The sequence below is a fragment of the Drosophila rhopaloa genome, unplaced genomic scaffold (assembly GCF_018152115.1).
Source record: "Drosophila rhopaloa isolate 14029-0021.01 unplaced genomic scaffold, ASM1815211v1 contig_3, whole genome shotgun sequence".
Classification (NCBI taxonomy): Eukaryota; Metazoa; Arthropoda; class Insecta; order Diptera; family Drosophilidae; genus Drosophila; species Drosophila rhopaloa.
In genome coordinates this window covers 24,036,866-24,052,004 of record NW_025335123.1, presented here as the reverse complement: position 1 = coordinate 24,052,004, position 15,139 = coordinate 24,036,866, and the positions used below count along the sequence as shown (strand labels likewise).

Genomic DNA, 15,139 nt, shown 5'->3' with positions numbered 1-15,139 from the left:
ACTTCGGCTCCGTCCGAAGTTAGCTTTCCTTTCTTGTTAAAGTACTATTTCGAAATGGGGCTTAGATTGGGATGGTAATAAGAAGACAAGTACAGGTCCCCCTCCAATTAAAATTAGTTTTGTAACAGATTAACAGGTATTGCTTTATTTGCGGGGGAAGTGTTCATTTACAGGTGTTTGCCAAACCACTTGTGGTCCACGGGTGAGAGCCACCGATGGCAGCCGCTGAGGTTGTTCTGGATGACGTACTTCATGGTGAAAGGGTTCTCGTTTTGGAGGGCGTGCTCCTCGTCGGCGACCCGCTGCTCGTCGAGCATTTCCTGGGAGACGACGGCGGCCTGGAAGGGCAGCTGGTTGGCCACCTGCTGCAGGAACTGCTTGACCTCGACGAACTCGCACTTGCCGGCGATTTCGACAATGACGCGGCCGGCCTTGATGGGGGTCACGTAGTGGTCGATGGCCCCCTTGCCGCCGCCCATGCGCTGGCCCTGGCCCTTCTTGGTAATCGGCTGCCAAGGAGCCGGAACGCGCCAGGTGGCGAACATGGTGGCCACGTTCATCTTCCGTCCAATGGTCAGGCGCATCATCTCGTAGTGGCCCCAGCGCAGGCGGCCGCCGCCGGTGGCCACGATCGCGTACTGTTTGTGGAGCAGGGTATTGTGCACCTTCTCCGGACCGCGCATGTAGCGCAGCCTTTTCTGCATCTTGGGCGGACGAATGTTCGGCGGCAACTGCGGCTGGCGCTCCATGATCCTCAGCTTGGGTCGCTCCGGCTGCTCCACATCTGTGGAAGGTGCGATTGTGTGGTTAGCTTGTATTTATCCTTGCAGAGTTGGAGGTACTTACTCTGATATTTAATGGGCGGGGCGAAGTATTTCAGGCCGGCTGTGTTGACTGCTGCTATGTTGCCCGCTAAAAGTTAGAAAAAGTCGCTAGAAATGCTTTATCCTCTGTGAGGTCTGGCGTGGAGACGCCTCACTCACCTGTCAGGGTTTGCTTGAAAAGCTGTGAGACTGATTTTAGGCCCAGCATTGCAGGTTTTCACTTAACTATAGAGATATTTTATAAGTTTTTCCGAAAATGTGTTGCATCAACAAGAAATAGCGTTGCCAGATGCTTATCATAGTCAGGTTCTACGCCAACAGTCTTTTGAGATGTCTGTTTCTTCGATAACTTCTTATCTTTCCCTGGCCATCGATACTATCGGAAGGTAGCCGAGTTCTGCACCTCGACCTGCCCTTTTTTCCGGTATACTCGCAGTATTTCAGTATATTTTTCCAGTGTGCTCTGACATTTTTAAACGAACCGAATCGCCAGCGCAACGGCCACACTGTACTGCATACACGAAAATAAAAATTTTTTTTGACAAAATCGTGCATGTTTTCGCTCGCAATCCGTATGCACAACGCAGGCCGCGCGAGCCCTAGCTAGCTAGACCGCCGCCCTTCCCGTCCCACGAATCGCAGCGCATCGCATCCCGCGACCAGCGCTCCCACTTGTGTGTTTGTTATGAATATACCGAAGGTGACAACATCGCTTGGTGCCGCCGAAAAGGCGAAACCCGAACGTGTGGCATCCGTGGCCGCCGCAGCCTTCAATGCGGTCAACCTGCAAAAGCGCAGCGGCGCCGACGACCCGGCCACAGCGGCGGAGGATCCCACGCGCAAGAAGGCCAAGACGGAGCTGCAGCTCGGAACGCCCAGTTTGCCCAGTTTGCCTAGTTTGCCCGCCAAAGCATCGGCCGCCCCGCCGCAGCAGCTCCTCTACCAGCGTGTTGGCCAGCAGGTCAAGGCGCAGGTAAAGGGTGCGTCGGATCCGCAGGACGCCCAGTCGGAGGACGTCGCCTGGGACGCCCGTGACCAGCAGATCATAGTGCGCAACTTCGGCTCCGGCGCCGAGATTAAGGCGGAGGACGCGGACAAGCAGAGTAAGTGCACAGCAAGTCCTCCTCCCAGGAACAGTCCACTTAATGCACCTCCACCTCGAAACACAGCCTTTGCCAGCTTTACCAAAAAGGAGGGCGCCTCCTCGTCGGCCTCGTCCTCCTCATCCACCGCCTCCATTATCTCCATCGAACCCAGCGGCTCAGTCCATGAGCAGGCAAACAATCCCGGCAAGGCAGACGACCTCCTCGACTTCGTGCTGATGCCGGCCGCCGTGGCGGATAGCACCGTATCCGTGGGAAACGCCACGGGAACGCCCGTTCAAACCACCTCCACCATCATTCTGAACACCAACAACGGGGCCACAGGAGCCAGTGGAGCCGGCACCACCACCATCCTCACCCAGAAGCCCGGCCACGCAAACTACAATATCTTCAACACCACGGCCACAGGCAGCCAAACGCCCACCACGTTGCTGAACCGGGTGAATTTGCCGACCAAGATGAAGACGCAGCTGGTGGTGAACGCCAAGAAGCTGACGGAGGTCACGCAGACCACGGCCAAGGTGTCCATTGGCAACAAGACGATATCGGTGCCGCTGCTCAAGCCGCTGATGAGTGGAGCGGCCACCGCCGGAGGAGCCACGATTGTGGAGAGCAAGCAGTTGCTGCAGCAGGGTGGCCAGGTGACCACCGTGATGAGTGCCGCGCAGCCGGGCGGAGGGCAGCAGGTGCACCAACACGTTCATACGCACGCTAATCCACATGCACATCACAGCTTCACCAAGCTGATCAAGCGGGTGCCCAAGAACTCTGGCACAATTGTCTCTTTCTCGGGGCTGCAGATTAAGCCGGCGACGACCAAGATCGTGGCCACCAAGGTGGTTGGCAAGAAGATGTCGCTCCAGCTTCAGCAGCAGCTCCAGCAGCAGCAGCTTCAGCAACAGCTGCAGGTGACCAGCGGCGCGGGCTTGGCCCCGCCCACCGGCATAGTAACCATCACCACCGCCAATCCCAGCCAAACTTACGCAATGGTCCAGGATGCCACGGCCGTGGGAGCAGCCTCCCATTCTAAAGATGAAGATGCGCCGGCGCCTCGGAAGATCACCTACACCGAGAACCTGCAGAAGATCCTTAACAAAAGCAAGGCGCAGGAGAGCGGAGGATCCGACGAATTCCCCAACATCAACAGCGTGGTGATCAAACCGCTGGAAAAGAACACGCTCAACTGCCCGTCCGCCTTCAACTTCTTCAAGCAGCAGCACTCGCAGGCCGCCCAAAACCAAACGCACTCCACTGTGGGCAGTGGAGCAGGCACACCCGTGACGTTGACCATGACGCCGGCCTCGGGGAGTGGCTCTGATCTGGCCACCACCTCGACCGTCTCCGTGTCGGCGGCCACCATCTGCATCAATAGTCCGATGACTATGGGCTCGCGGCCCATCATCTCCATTGGGAACAAGAACATATCCCTGGTGCTGTCCAAGACGACGATGGCCCAGCAAAAGCCCAAAATGATCACCACCACCACGCTGGCCAGCCACTCGGCGCTGCAGATGCATCATGCCCTAGTCCAGGACTCGAATGCGGACAAAGCGGGTTCGGGATCGGGATCGGTCCCCTCTGCAACCTCTGGATCAGCTTCCGTGGGAGCAGCCGCAGCAGTTGCGGGATCCATGCAGCTGAAGCTGACCACCGTGACCACCACGCCCGCCAAACTCAACGTCAGTCTGGCCCCTGAAGTGGCCAAGATCGAGGAGATTGCCGCCGAACCGAAAGCAAAGCTACTGCTCAAACAGGAGGCGGCCGTAAAGGATGCAGCTGGGACTCCGTCCAGCGAACAGGAGCGGAGCGAGGAGACAAGCACGACGGAGAAGCGTTTAAACGCCAATACTACAATGACGCCCATTGGCCAGGTGCAGAATCAGACTGCAAACCAAGTTCAGGTGGCCACTCCTACCTCAACCGCCTCGAATCCCAGCACGCCCAATCCTCCGGCCAGCGCCACAGTCACGGCCACACCGACCAACAACCAGCGCTCGGGCACGGAGGACTCGAATAATGCACTGCTGAAGAAGCTCCTGCAGAACAGCAGCAGCAACCACGGCCACAGTCTCAACACGATCAGCATCCCCTCGGCCCACGTCGGCTCCGCAAACACGACGGCGCCCCTCTCCGCCCGCAAGGTGATCAATGTGCGGGCGCCCAGCATGGGAATGGTCAGTAGCTTGGAGGCGCAACTGGCGCGTCCAGTGATCCCTCCGGTGCCCACGGCCACGCAGGCGGCGGGCAGCAGCAGTAGCGGCGGATCCGTGGCCACGTCCACCACCACCACAACGGTGGCCAGCGGGTCCAGCAGCCAGCAGGTGGTGGCCACTGCCTCGGCGACCGGAACCCCAGTTACGGCAGTAGCAGTCTCCACACCTGGCGTGGGAGGAGAACCGAAGCTGGAGCAGAAGACCGACCAGCCTTTAGTGGTTGCAACCATTACGAGCCAGAACCAGAACCAAAATCAAAACCAGACTCCCCAACCGCCACCTGCGCCTGCTCTGCAGCAGCAGCAGCAACAGTCGCAGCAACAGCCGCAGCAATCGCAACAGCTGCAACTGACACCCCACCAAGTCAAGCAGACCGTGCAGATTGTGTCCAAGGAAACATCCTTTATCTCAGGGCCTGTGGCGACCAATAAACTCGTGACGGAAGCCACTGCAAAGCCGGCCGAACTGCTGCCTCCGCCGCCATACGAACTGGCCACTGCGCCCATATCGAACGTGACCATATCCATCTCCACCAAGCAGGCGGCGCCGAAGGAGCTGCAGATGAAGCCCAAGGCGGTTGCCATGTCGCTGCCCATGGAGCAGGGCGAGGAATCGCTGCCGGAGCAAGCGGAACCGCCACCTCATCCGGAACAGGGAGTCACTGTAGCGGGAGGATTATCTCACACTGGCGGAGCAATTGTGGCCGCGCAATGGAGCAATAGCAATCACGTTGAGGCGGGCGTGGGTGCCACGAAGATACCATTTAAGCCTGGCGAGGCCCAGAAACGTAAGCTGCCCATGCATCCCCAGCTGGACGAGAAGCAGCTGCAGCAACAGGTGGAGATGCCCATCAGTGCCCCCCTACCAGCCACTCCCACCGGACAAACTGGATCGGACAAAGTACAGCTCATTTCTGCGATTGCCAGTTATGTAAAGAAATCCGGAGCACCTGGCGAGGCCCAACCCATTCAGAACCAGAACCAAAACCAGATCCAAAGCCAGGGACAGGTACAGATGCAGGCGCAAATGCAGGCGGCCATGCAGGGTCAGTTGGCTGGGCAGATTCCCGGACAAGTCGCTGGACACATCCCCGGGCAGATACCCGCGCAGATGCATTTGCAGGTGCAACAGCATCAGCTCCACGTGGCCGTGCATCCGCAGCAGCATCAGCAGCAGCAGCAGCAGCAGCAGCAGCACTACCACCACCAACAACAACAACCACAACAGCAGCAGCAGCAGCCGCCGACGATTCCGGTTCCAATTGCAGGACAAGGCCCCGTGCCCATCCCCGTGCCAACCATGGAAACCAAGGCGGGGGACCAAAGAAAGCGCCGCAAACGGGAGGTGCAGAAGCCCAGGCGCACGAATCTGAACGCCGGACATGCGGCTGGAGCTCTCAAGGATCTAACAGGTACGCTACCAGCAGGTGCCATGGTCCAGCTGGCAGGGATGCCGCCGGGGACGCAGTACATCCAAGGGGCGGCACCGGGCACTGGTCATGTGATCACCAGCACCGGACAAGGAGGAGTGAGCCTTGGCGGAATGGGAGCCGGCTCCTCGCCCATGCTCAAGAAGCGAGTGCGCAAGTTCTCCAAGGTGGAGGAGGACTACGATGCATTTACCGAGAAACTGCTGACGCACATCCGCCAGATGCAGCCGCTCCAAGTGCTGGAGCCGCACCTGAATCGCAACTTTCACTTCCTCATCGGAAGCAACGAGGCGTCTGGTGGTGGTTCGCCATCGTCCAGCAGCTGCACGGCATCGGCCAGCGGCTCATCTTCGGCCGGAGGTGGTAAACTTAAGGGAGGATCGCTGGGAACCCGGGGATGGCCGCTGAGCAGGCACTTGGAGGGACTGGAGGACTGCGATGGCGCCATCCTCGGCCGCTTCGGGCGTGTGCGTCTGCCGGGGATTCCCTCGTTGTACGACAGCGAACGCTTCGGCGGAAGCGGGGGTCTGGTGGGAGGCTCTGCTGCCACCCGCTCACCCTCGCCGTCGTCCGTTTCGCCGGGAGATGGTGCTGAGAAGGCGCTACCAATGTCCAGCATCCAGAACGATTTCTACGACCAGGAGTTCTCCACACATATGGAGCGTAATCCGCGGGAGCGCCTGCTTAGACACATTGGCGCCGTCAAGGACTGCAATCTGGAGACCATAGATCTGGTGGAAAGCGAGGCCGTGGCTGCGTGGGCGGCCCTGCCGCGACTAACCCGCTATCCAGGACTGATACTCCTGAATGGGAACAGCCGGTGCCACGGACGAATGTCGCCAGTGGCGCTGCCGGAGGATCCGCTGACCATGCGGGTGCCCGTGTCGCCGCTGCTCCGCTCCTGCGGCGAGGAGCTGCGCAAGGCCCAGCAGCTGGAACTGGGTATGGGATCCCTCGGCAATAACAACAACAACAACAATTACCAGCAGAAGAACCAGAACGTGATACTCGCACTGCCCGCCTCGGCCTCTGAGAATATAGCCGGCGTGCTGCGGGATCTGGCCAATCTGCTGCACCTGGCACCCGCCCTCACCTGCAAGATCATCGAGGATAAGATGGGTGACAAGCTGGAGGATCATTCAGTGTCGATGGACCAGGACGAGGAGAAGCACCGGGACTCCTTCAAGCGACCGCTGACCGTGAGCCACAGCCACCTGATGAAGATCCTCAACGGACGCCGTAAGCTGTGCCGCAGCTGCGGCAACGTGGTCCAAGCCACTGGCCTGCGAGTGCCCCGGCACAGTGTTCCTGCGCTCGAGGAGCAGCAGCCCCGCTTGGCCCAACTGATGGCCATGCTGCCCAGGAAGTCGGCTCCCCCGCCGTTCGTCTTCTTCTGCGATCGCGCCTGCTTCGCGAAATTCAAGTGGAGCGGCAAGGAGGGCCAGTCGGAGGCGGCCAGTCTGTTGCTGCAGCCGGCGTGCGGCTCCACCTCGACCGCCAGCTCCACGGGCGATTCGCCAAGCAGCTCTGGCACTAGCTCCACAGCGCTTGCGGAAACGGTGGTCAAACAGGAACCGGAGGACGAGGCAGACCACAAGCAGGCCACTGGCACCCCCACCAATCTCCCCGTGCAGCGCAAGTGCATCGTCAAGTGCTTTAGTGCCGATTGCTTCGCGACGGACTCGCCGGCCATCAAACTGGAGTTCGACGGAGCAGCGGGATCGGGATCGGGAACTGGAACGGGAGCAGCCAACAATACGGTGTGGGAATCGGAGGCTAGCGGACTGCAGCTGGAGGACACCAGGCAGTGCGTGTTCTGCAATCAGCGGGGCGATGGCCAGGCGGATGGGCCGTCGCGACTCCTCAACTTTGATGTGGACAAATGGGTGAGTGTGCCGTGCCGGACTCAAGCGGATCCCTGGCATCCCAGACTAATTTCAATTCGCCCTTAGGTTCACCTGAACTGTGCCCTCTGGTCCAACGGCGTCTACGAGACGGTGTCAGGGGCGCTGATGAACTTTCAGACGGCTCTGCAGGCGGGACTGAACCAGGTGTGCAGCGCCTGCCACCAACTGGGCGCCACCATCAAGTGCTTCAAGTCGCGTTGCAACAGCCTGTACCACCTGCCCTGCGCCATCCGTGAGGAGTGCGTCTTCTACAAGAACAAGTCCGTCCACTGCAGCGCCCATGGCCACGCCCACGCGCATGCCGGCATAGCCATGGGAGCGGGGGCGGGCTCGACGGCTGGCGCTGGAGTGGCGGGATCTGTGGCGGAAAACGAACTGGGCTCGCTGGTCGTCCATCGGAGGGTTTTCGTCGATCGGGATGAGAACCGGCAGGTGGCCACCGTCATGCACTACTCGGAGCTGAGCAACCTGCTCCGCGTGGGCAACATGACGTTCCTGAACGTGGGTCAGCTACTGCCCCACCAGCTGGAGGCCTTTCACACGCCCCACTACATATATCCCATTGGCTACAAGGTGGTAAGTATCCCTGTGCGTCCGACTATCCTGCAAATGCAACCAACGATCCCCCTATTCCCTCAGAGTCGCTACTACTGGTGCGTACGACGACCGAATCGCAGGTGTCGCTACATCTGCAGCATCGCGGAGGCCGGCTGCAAACCCGAGTTCCGCATCCTGGTGCAGGACGCCGGCGACAAGGAGCCGGAACGCGAGTTCCGCGACAGCACGCCCTCGGCGGTGTGGCAGCAGATCCTGCAGCCGATCACGCGGCTGCGCAAGGTGCACAAGTGGCTGCAGCTCTTCCCGCAGCACATCAGCGGCGAGGATCTGTTCGGCCTGACGGAACCGGCCATCGTCCGGATCCTGGAAAGCCTGCCGGGCATAGAGACGCTCACCGACTACCGCTTCAAGTACGGCCGCAACCCGCTGCTGGAGTTCCCGCTGGCCATCAATCCGTCCGGAGCGGCGCGCACGGAGCCGAAGCAGCGCCAGCTGCTCGTCTGGCGGAAGCCGCACACCCAGCGCACGGCCGGCAGCTGCAGCACCCAGCGGATGGCCAACTCTGCGGCGATCGCCGGGGAGGTGGCCTGTCCGTACAGCAAGCAGTTCGTCCACTCCAAGAGCTCGCAGTACAAGAAAATGAAGCAGGAGTGGCGCAACAACGTCTACCTGGCCAGGTCAGCTATACTATTCACTCTCTCAAGCCCGCCGATTGCTCAAGTTCCCCTCTTCCAGGTCCAAGATCCAGGGATTGGGGCTGTATGCCGCTCGGGACATTGAGAAGCACACCATGATCATCGAGTACATCGGGGAAGTCATCCGCACCGAGGTCTCCGAGATACGCGAGAAGCAGTACGAGTCCAAGGTGGGTTTGATCACTTGATTATCTAGGGGTATGACTAATCGTTAATCATACAGAACCGCGGCATCTACATGTTCCGGTTGGACGAGGATCGCGTGGTGGACGCCACACTGAGCGGCGGCCTGGCGCGCTACATCAACCACTCTTGCAATCCCAATTGCGTAACGGAGATCGTGGAGGTGGATCGCGATGTGCGGATCATAATATTCGCCAAGCGGAAGATCTATCGCGGCGAAGAGGTGGGTTTCGCATTTGGATTAATACGACCGTATCGGATTGTAATCTTGTGTGTCTTGTGTATATTGCAGCTATCGTACGACTACAAGTTCGACATCGAGGACGAGTCGCACAAAATACCTTGTGCCTGCGGGGCGCCCAACTGCCGCAAATGGATGAACTAGAGTCGGGAGGAGCCGGAGCCTCTGCCGGAGAAGCAGAAGAGGCGAAAGAAGCGGCGTCCACGTCGCTCCCAGTGAACCGGAACAAGAACAGGAAGAGGAAGAGGAAGATGAATCGGAATCGGAATAGGAATTGTTATATCTGATCAAATAGATAGAATCGCTAAGCAGTATAGACCGTGTACATATATACAATTATATATATATATATGCCGATATGCTCGAGGCGAGCATAGAACCCTGTAAGTTATGTATATGTGCCCACTGTAGCTAATTCGTATCCCACAAATATCGCTCGTAGGTGGAGAAGTGGAGGGAGTGGAGTGTTTCATAGTTTAAATTGAATTAGCAATCATTCATTCGTTTCTATATAGAGAGAATATAAATGTTAATGCTAGGACATGACCACGCCCCTGTAATGTATTTCTGACCCCCAATCCCCCCTCACACAGCCGCAGGAGCATCTTATTTTTTTTGTTTTAGCACCATCTCCACATCCACACCCATCATGAGGACAGATTCCCCGATGGCCAACCCAAAACTTGACTTAATGCGTGTGTGCCTTCCCCTCTGTTTACCATTATCATTATTATCATATTTGTAGTGGCTATTTTCGATATTCGCATACATGTACTATCTTCTTTGAATATACATATACGCCAATAAGGATATAAATACCTATTTTTATTTTATTTTATTTAACTAGTTTTGCAATTAACTTTAAGTACATTATCCAACTCCGAGCAACGTGTATTTTTCATCCCCTTTAATAACTAAGTAAATTTTATGCCACCATTTTACACAAAAAATGTTTTATTTCAACTTATTGCAAAAAGAAAATTAAGGATAATGGGGACAGCACTCTACGAATTTGGAACTCAGGTTCTCCGCCGCTTGACCAGCACAAGAAGCCTCTGGAGTTGGACACCGGCCGCCATGGAGAGGATGTCGAAGTTCTTGAGGTACCACGACAAGTTGTACATCATGTGGATGCGCCAATTCTTGTCAAGGAACGCCTTGTAGAAGTGGCTCATCTGATCCGCCGAGACTTCGGCGGTTCCGCTCTCCTTGTGCAGGCGGATGAAGTCCTCCTTCTCCTGGGCACCGAAAACGAAAGAGATGGCAAATTAGAAAGAGATGGCAGAGGGGATCTTGGCACGCGCCCTGATCTCTGATCTCACCTCGTAGAAGCGCTTGTTGTGCCGCGTCCAGAAGTCCGTGTTCCACGCCTCCACCTCGATCCGCTTGAGCCGCAGACTCCGTGCCAGCCGCGTCTCATCGTCGTCGTAGTGCCGCACATATGGCCGCAGATTGGACTCGGCGTCCGGTGGCCCTATGTAGTCGCACTTGACCGACTTCGGATCGGGTTTGTGGGCCAGACCCACCACAACGGTCCTCTTTTGTCCCGGAGGCGGTGGCTCCGTTTGGACGGCGGCATAGCATCGCGGTAGCTGTGTATATAGAGAATTCGTAAATCAAATATACCAATATACCCTAGGGTGAACTATTGACTCACGCTGAGTTGGGAAAGCAATATGCGGGGCTGGTATTTAAAACATTTGTTCATTTCGATTTGTCTAATGTTGTTATGTTATGTCAGGTGAGCAGTGTGACCGCTTGGAATGCTGAAATATACCCAGTATATTCAAAAAAACATTATGGGCACTCAAAAAAAAAAATATTTATTCTTATTTTAAAAAAATATTCTCAAACTCACTACCAAGCTTAACATCCATATTTAAAAACAGCATTCATATTAAATCGGAGTTTTTTAAACCGATAAATCATCAAAATATACCGACCGAGCCAAATTTTTCCTATGGAAACATCCCATTTTGAAATACCAGCCGAACAGAAATGCATAGCAAGTAGCCAGCGCCCTAGGCAAGTGTTGAACGATCAGTTGTTTTTTTTAAGATGGCCGCCACTCAACCGATTCTGATTGGACAGCCAATAAGAACTCAGCTCCATTATTATTAAAATCCACCGTTACTTGCATTCAAGCACACAGGGGCGTAGTCAGCAACATTTAGCATGCCTCCAGTCACAATTTGTCCAATATCTATAGCTCTGTAGAAGGCGACCGTTCATTTAAACCTCAATGCAGATTATAAATGGGAAATCGCGCTGTTTTCTTGCAAGAGTCAGAGCTTTGTCACTTGTATAATGTAAGACACAAAAATTACAAAACTTGTACTCTAAATTTCAGGAATTCCCCTATTATTCTATGATAAGTGATTTATCCAATTGGAAATAACTATCGTTCCCTTTGCAACACTGCAATCGTCCATCTCCAGCATTAATAGCTATCCCGTGACAATAAATCCAACTGGAAAAAACAAACGGGGAAAATCCGGTGAAAAGTCCGGGGAGAATGTCACCCAAAAATAACCACGACCCGTCGTCGTCTGGCGACTCGGGCAATGCGAAGGTCCAGGAGGCGGATCTCCAAGGTGAGTTGCACTGGCGATTCGTTGCACTTCGATTCTCGTGGGGATTGGCTCTAATGGCATGACCCCTGCAGAGATGGAGGACGTGAACAACAGCCTAGACGCTCTCAGCTGCGCCTTGGACGCCGTGGAGCAGCGCACGGACGACATCATGTCCCAGTTGAGGGAGTTGCTCAACTCCAACCGGGAGATCCGTCGCCTGCTGGCCGAGGAGAAGGACAACGCTCCGGAATCGGGCGACGACAACATGGACGGCCAGTCGGCCAGCGAGAATGCATCCAAGTAGATACCACATGCAACCAGTTATTGTTTTGAACACATAATCGTTTATACACACTGTCCGTGTTTTGTTTTTTTTTTTGTCTATTATCATGTACTATTGATTCTTAACCTAAGTAAACGTAATTGAAGGCAGATTAAGGGTCACTGGTTCTGGCGCGCCTTTTTGCGCTTCGGCTTTTCCGAGACTTCGCCCTGGGCGACGGCATTGCTGGAGATGTACCTGAACATGATCTCCATCATGCGATTGGACTCCTCCTTTAGGCGGGCATTCTCGGCCAGCAGCTTTTGTACATCTATGCCGTTTTCCTTGGAGGTGCTTGGCCTGTCGTCGTCATCCGCTAATGCGGACTGCAAGTCCTCCAACGACACGTCGACATCGGGGATTTCATCCGCATCGGATTCAACCTCTTCCTCCGCTCCAGATTCGGCTTCCTCTGGCTCTGATTGATCTTCCTCCGCTTCAGATTCAGCTTCCTGATCTTCTTCCTCCTCATCATTTCCCGTACTCATGGACGCTATTAGTTTGCGTATGATCTCCTCATCCGTACCCGGATAACTCTGGGTAAGGTCCAACTCTGGAGTCTTGCGTCCCTTGGAGTACTCCTCATCGATCAGCAGTTCGATGCCATCGTTCTCGTCCCGCGGACTGATCATCCGCCTAAGACTGTCGGCGAACAGCTGCGGCTGCTTGTGCTCGGGCAGAAATATGCTCGGACTGAGCAGGCGGATGCGCAGGTTTGTCACCGAACCGTTCTGGGGCAGGCTCTTGATCAGCTGCCGGCTGCCCACGTCCCAGACGCACACCTGGTTGTCCTCGCCGCCGGAGACTAGCGCCGTAGCGCTTAAATTCAATGCCAGGCAGGTTATGGCCTTGCCGCTGGTGTGGCCCACAAAGGCCTGGATCTCCTCCTCCTCCAAGTGGTATTCCTAGGAAAGCAAGGGAATTAGTTTGCTAAGGGGAGGATATGCAAGAGGAAAGCCCACCTTCATGCGCGGCGCCTTCTCCATGTGAAAGGCAAACACCTTGCCGTCGCTTGAGCCCACGTACACCTTGGTCTCCATCTTGTTGACGATTACGCTGTGCAGGGCCACCGGGAACACCACACTGAGCAGCAGGACGCCTCCGCACAAGTCGTACACCTTGCAACAGCGGTCCAGCGAAACTGTGTATAGGTAGGAGCGTATACCGCCGATGCCCGAGTACAGATCCGTGACAGCCAGTCCGTGATCATTGAAGCTGTACAGCGGCTCCGTGCTGTCCTTGCCGCCGCCCGTGTCCAGTGGAGCGGCCGAGAAGGTCAGGTCCCAGACGAACACGGCTCCGTCTTTGCCGCCACTGATGAAGTGCTCGCCGTTATCCGTGAAGCGCAGACAGGTGACCGCCTGGTAGTGCTTTGACAGGGTGTTCAGCATGCGGCCGGAGTTCAGGTGCCACAGATAGATGGTCTCCTGGATGGCGGCCACCAGGAAGTTACCATCTGGCGTTAGGGCCATGGCGTTCACCTTGCCGGGCACCACGAACCGCAGGCCGGCCATCTGCTCCTGCTTGTTAATGGGCCAGACGTGGAGCAGGGGTTTCGCCGAGTTGGCGGCAAAAACGTAGTTAAGATGGATCATCGCCAGGCCGTTGTGTTGGGCACATCCGCCGCCTTTGTAGCGCATCAGGTCGGTGCCCGTACGCAGGTCCTGTACGCTGCAGGTCGTGTTGTCCTCGCTGGCCGTGCTGATGAACAAGGCCTCCACGGCGTCTCCCATTTTTGCTCCAAAAAGTTGCTTAATTCCCGGTGTTTTTATTTTAAGTTTACACGTGCGCGGTTTGCCGAGGTGTGGCCAATGTGCGCAAGTTCAAAGATGCCCACGGTCCTAACGGTTATTATCTGTTTTAAGGGGAATATCCTGAATTCACCGGTTTTAAAATGATAGTATGCGGCAGTGAGTTAGACGGTTCTATGTTTGTTTTCCTTCAAAAATAATATTTAAATGGTTGTCACATTTGTAAAAAAGAAATAAATGTATTATTTGGAGGGTTCGCTCTTTCCGGCGCAGTGTTTACTTTGGTATTTCGCCGAACCACGGTCACTCTTGGCCAATCTTGTGCAACTCCGAATTAAATAAATAGCCGAGATTTATTGTATTGTTTTTACGAAATAAGAGAATAAAATGCATCTGACGCTAATTAACCTGTTTAAGAAGACCGTGCCGGGTCACATATTCCGTGGCAAGCGGCGCCTGGTAAAGCCGGTCAGCCAGCGGGCGATGGACACGCTGACCCGAGAGTACGAGCGCCAGGAGCAGGTGATGCTGCTCCTCCGGCATCCCTATCTGACCCTGGTGAGTGTCCCTGGAATATATATTGATAGCCAGAGCTGATCGCATCCTTTCCGCCCTTAGGAACAGTCCGCCGGACACGCAAAGGAGCTGCAGAAGCGCGAGAAACTGGTGGCCAAGTGGACGGACGAGCAGACGCTGCGTAAGATGAAGCCGCACGTGACCATCGAGGAACGGCTGAACCAGCTGAAGATCAAGGAAGCTTGGGACTAGCTTCTGCTCCGCTCGTTGAACCCGCGTTACTTGTTAAATAAATATAGATTTTATATAAATTATGTAATGTCCACTGGATAAGTGCATGTCAGCCCGTCACTTGGTGAACACCCTGATTTAGATTGTCTCTATCTTTTCATTAGCTTAAGTATTCTCCATGAAAGCCTTTACATACATTTTGATTCAGATTTTCTATATCTTTCGCTATAATCTGTAAAGATTGACTTTTAAGCCTCGTCACTTAGTGGTCGCCCTGATTCATCTGAGTATCTTGGTATACTTCAAACTTTCTACTTGCATTAATCAGAATATATATTCTTCAACACCAGACGTCGATATATATTTGTTTGATTCTTACTTAAAACCATGACACTGATCAAATCTTTCTATCTAATATCCAGTTATAAGATCGATTGAAAAGAATTGGCACAGTTTAGTTTTCTTTCTAAGATAACAAGGTTTGTTCAAAACCATTACAATTATTGATTCATGAAAAGCAAATATCTGTTATTGCACTTAAGAATTGCAAGATCGGAGAAGTTATTTTAAACCCGACCCGCTTACACATCTGA

The 15,139-nt window shown here is 55.0% G+C and overlaps 6 protein-coding genes across 7 annotated transcripts; 3 read left to right on the top strand and 3 right to left on the bottom strand.

The window, feature by feature from the left end:
• Window positions 1-122: 122 nt before the first annotated feature.
• Window positions 123-1,156, bottom strand: LOC108046874 (39S ribosomal protein L16, mitochondrial). The gene is made up of 3 exons (XM_017126820.2): window positions 984-1,156; window positions 847-912; window positions 123-784 (listed from the first exon to the last, which is right to left on the bottom strand). The coding sequence occupies exons 1-3, from the start codon at window positions 1,030-1,032 to the stop codon at window positions 168-170; spliced, it is 732 nt and encodes a 243-aa protein (XP_016982309.1). The 5' UTR covers window positions 1,033-1,156; the 3' UTR covers window positions 123-167.
• A 159-nt stretch (window positions 1,157-1,315) lies between these two features.
• On the top strand, window positions 1,316-9,969 carry LOC108046946 (histone-lysine N-methyltransferase trr). Of its 2 annotated transcripts, XM_017126929.2 has the most exons (7): window positions 1,316-1,927; window positions 1,994-7,455; window positions 7,522-8,052; window positions 8,116-8,711; window positions 8,770-8,899; window positions 8,953-9,135; window positions 9,205-9,969. In XM_017126929.2, the coding sequence occupies exons 1-7, from the start codon at window positions 1,510-1,512 to the stop codon at window positions 9,295-9,297; spliced, it is 7,413 nt and encodes a 2,470-aa protein (XP_016982418.1). In that variant the 5' UTR covers window positions 1,316-1,509; the 3' UTR covers window positions 9,298-9,969. The 2 variants fall into 2 exon arrangements, with proteins under 2 accessions (XP_016982418.1, XP_016982417.1); XM_017126928.2 differs by having other exon boundaries at window positions 1,316-7,455.
• A 120-nt stretch (window positions 9,970-10,089) lies between these two features.
• On the bottom strand, window positions 10,090-10,919 carry LOC108046948 (COA8 family protein CG14806, mitochondrial). The gene is made up of 3 exons (XM_017126930.1): window positions 10,811-10,919; window positions 10,476-10,745; window positions 10,090-10,391 (listed from the first exon to the last, which is right to left on the bottom strand). Exons 1-3 carry the CDS (start codon window positions 10,859-10,861, stop codon window positions 10,173-10,175), a joined length of 540 nt encoding a protein of 179 aa, XP_016982419.1. The 5' UTR covers window positions 10,862-10,919; the 3' UTR covers window positions 10,090-10,172.
• Window positions 10,920-11,578: 659 nt separating this feature from the next.
• Window positions 11,579-12,160, top strand: LOC108046965 (UPF0184 protein CG14818). The gene is made up of 2 exons (XM_017126964.2): window positions 11,579-11,747; window positions 11,819-12,160. Exons 1-2 carry the CDS (start codon window positions 11,669-11,671, stop codon window positions 12,028-12,030), a joined length of 291 nt encoding a protein of 96 aa, XP_016982453.1. The 5' UTR covers window positions 11,579-11,668; the 3' UTR covers window positions 12,031-12,160.
• LOC108046962 (WD repeat-containing protein 18) lies at window positions 12,071-13,884 on the bottom strand. The gene is made up of 2 exons (XM_017126960.2): window positions 13,011-13,884; window positions 12,071-12,953 (listed from the first exon to the last, which is right to left on the bottom strand). The coding sequence occupies exons 1-2, from the start codon at window positions 13,779-13,781 to the stop codon at window positions 12,168-12,170; spliced, it is 1,557 nt and encodes a 518-aa protein (XP_016982449.1). The 5' UTR covers window positions 13,782-13,884; the 3' UTR covers window positions 12,071-12,167.
• Window positions 13,885-14,067: 183 nt separating this feature from the next.
• On the top strand, window positions 14,068-14,897 carry LOC108046964 (ribosomal protein 63, mitochondrial). The gene is made up of 2 exons (XM_017126963.2): window positions 14,068-14,357; window positions 14,418-14,897. The coding sequence occupies exons 1-2, from the start codon at window positions 14,187-14,189 to the stop codon at window positions 14,565-14,567; spliced, it is 321 nt and encodes a 106-aa protein (XP_016982452.1). The 5' UTR covers window positions 14,068-14,186; the 3' UTR covers window positions 14,568-14,897.
• The last annotated feature ends 242 nt before the right edge of the window (window positions 14,898-15,139 follow it).

Coding starts and splice junctions, on each gene's coding strand:
- LOC108046965 (XM_017126964.2), top strand. CDS start 11,669: ATGTCACCCAAAAATAACCACGACCCGTCGTCGTCTGGCGACTCGGGC. Junction 11,748..11,818: donor CCAGGAGGCGGATCTCCAAG/GTGAGTTGCACT, acceptor TGACCCCTGCAG/AGATGGAGGACGTGAACAAC.
- LOC108046964 (XM_017126963.2), top strand. CDS start 14,187: ATGCATCTGACGCTAATTAACCTGTTTAAGAAGACCGTGCCGGGTCAC. Junction 14,358..14,417: donor GGCATCCCTATCTGACCCTG/GTGAGTGTCCCT, acceptor TTCCGCCCTTAG/GAACAGTCCGCCGGACACGC.
- LOC108046962 (XM_017126960.2), bottom strand. CDS start 13,781: ATGGGAGACGCCGTGGAGGCCTTGTTCATCAGCACGGCCAGCGAGGAC. Junction 12,954..13,010: donor AGAAGGCGCCGCGCATGAAG/GTGGGCTTTCCT, acceptor TTGCTTTCCTAG/GAATACCACTTGGAGGAGGA.
- LOC108046946 (XM_017126928.2), top strand. CDS start 1,510: ATGAATATACCGAAGGTGACAACATCGCTTGGTGCCGCCGAAAAGGCG. Junction 8,053..8,115: donor ATCCCATTGGCTACAAGGTG/GTAAGTATCCCT, acceptor CTATTCCCTCAG/AGTCGCTACTACTGGTGCGT. Junction 8,900..8,952: donor AGAAGCAGTACGAGTCCAAG/GTGGGTTTGATC, acceptor TTAATCATACAG/AACCGCGGCATCTACATGTT.
- LOC108046948 (XM_017126930.1), bottom strand. CDS start 10,861: ATGAACAAATGTTTTAAATACCAGCCCCGCATATTGCTTTCCCAACTC. Junction 10,746..10,810: donor TATTGCTTTCCCAACTCAGC/GTGAGTCAATAG, acceptor CTATATACACAG/CTACCGCGATGCTATGCCGC. Junction 10,392..10,475: donor ACAACAAGCGCTTCTACGAG/GTGAGATCAGAG, acceptor TTCGGTGCCCAG/GAGAAGGAGGACTTCATCCG.
- LOC108046874 (XM_017126820.2), bottom strand. CDS start 1,032: ATGCTGGGCCTAAAATCAGTCTCACAGCTTTTCAAGCAAACCCTGACA. Junction 913..983: donor TTTCAAGCAAACCCTGACAG/GTGAGTGAGGCG, acceptor TCTAACTTTTAG/CGGGCAACATAGCAGCAGTC. Junction 785..846: donor CCCGCCCATTAAATATCAGA/GTAAGTACCTCC, acceptor CACCTTCCACAG/ATGTGGAGCAGCCGGAGCGA.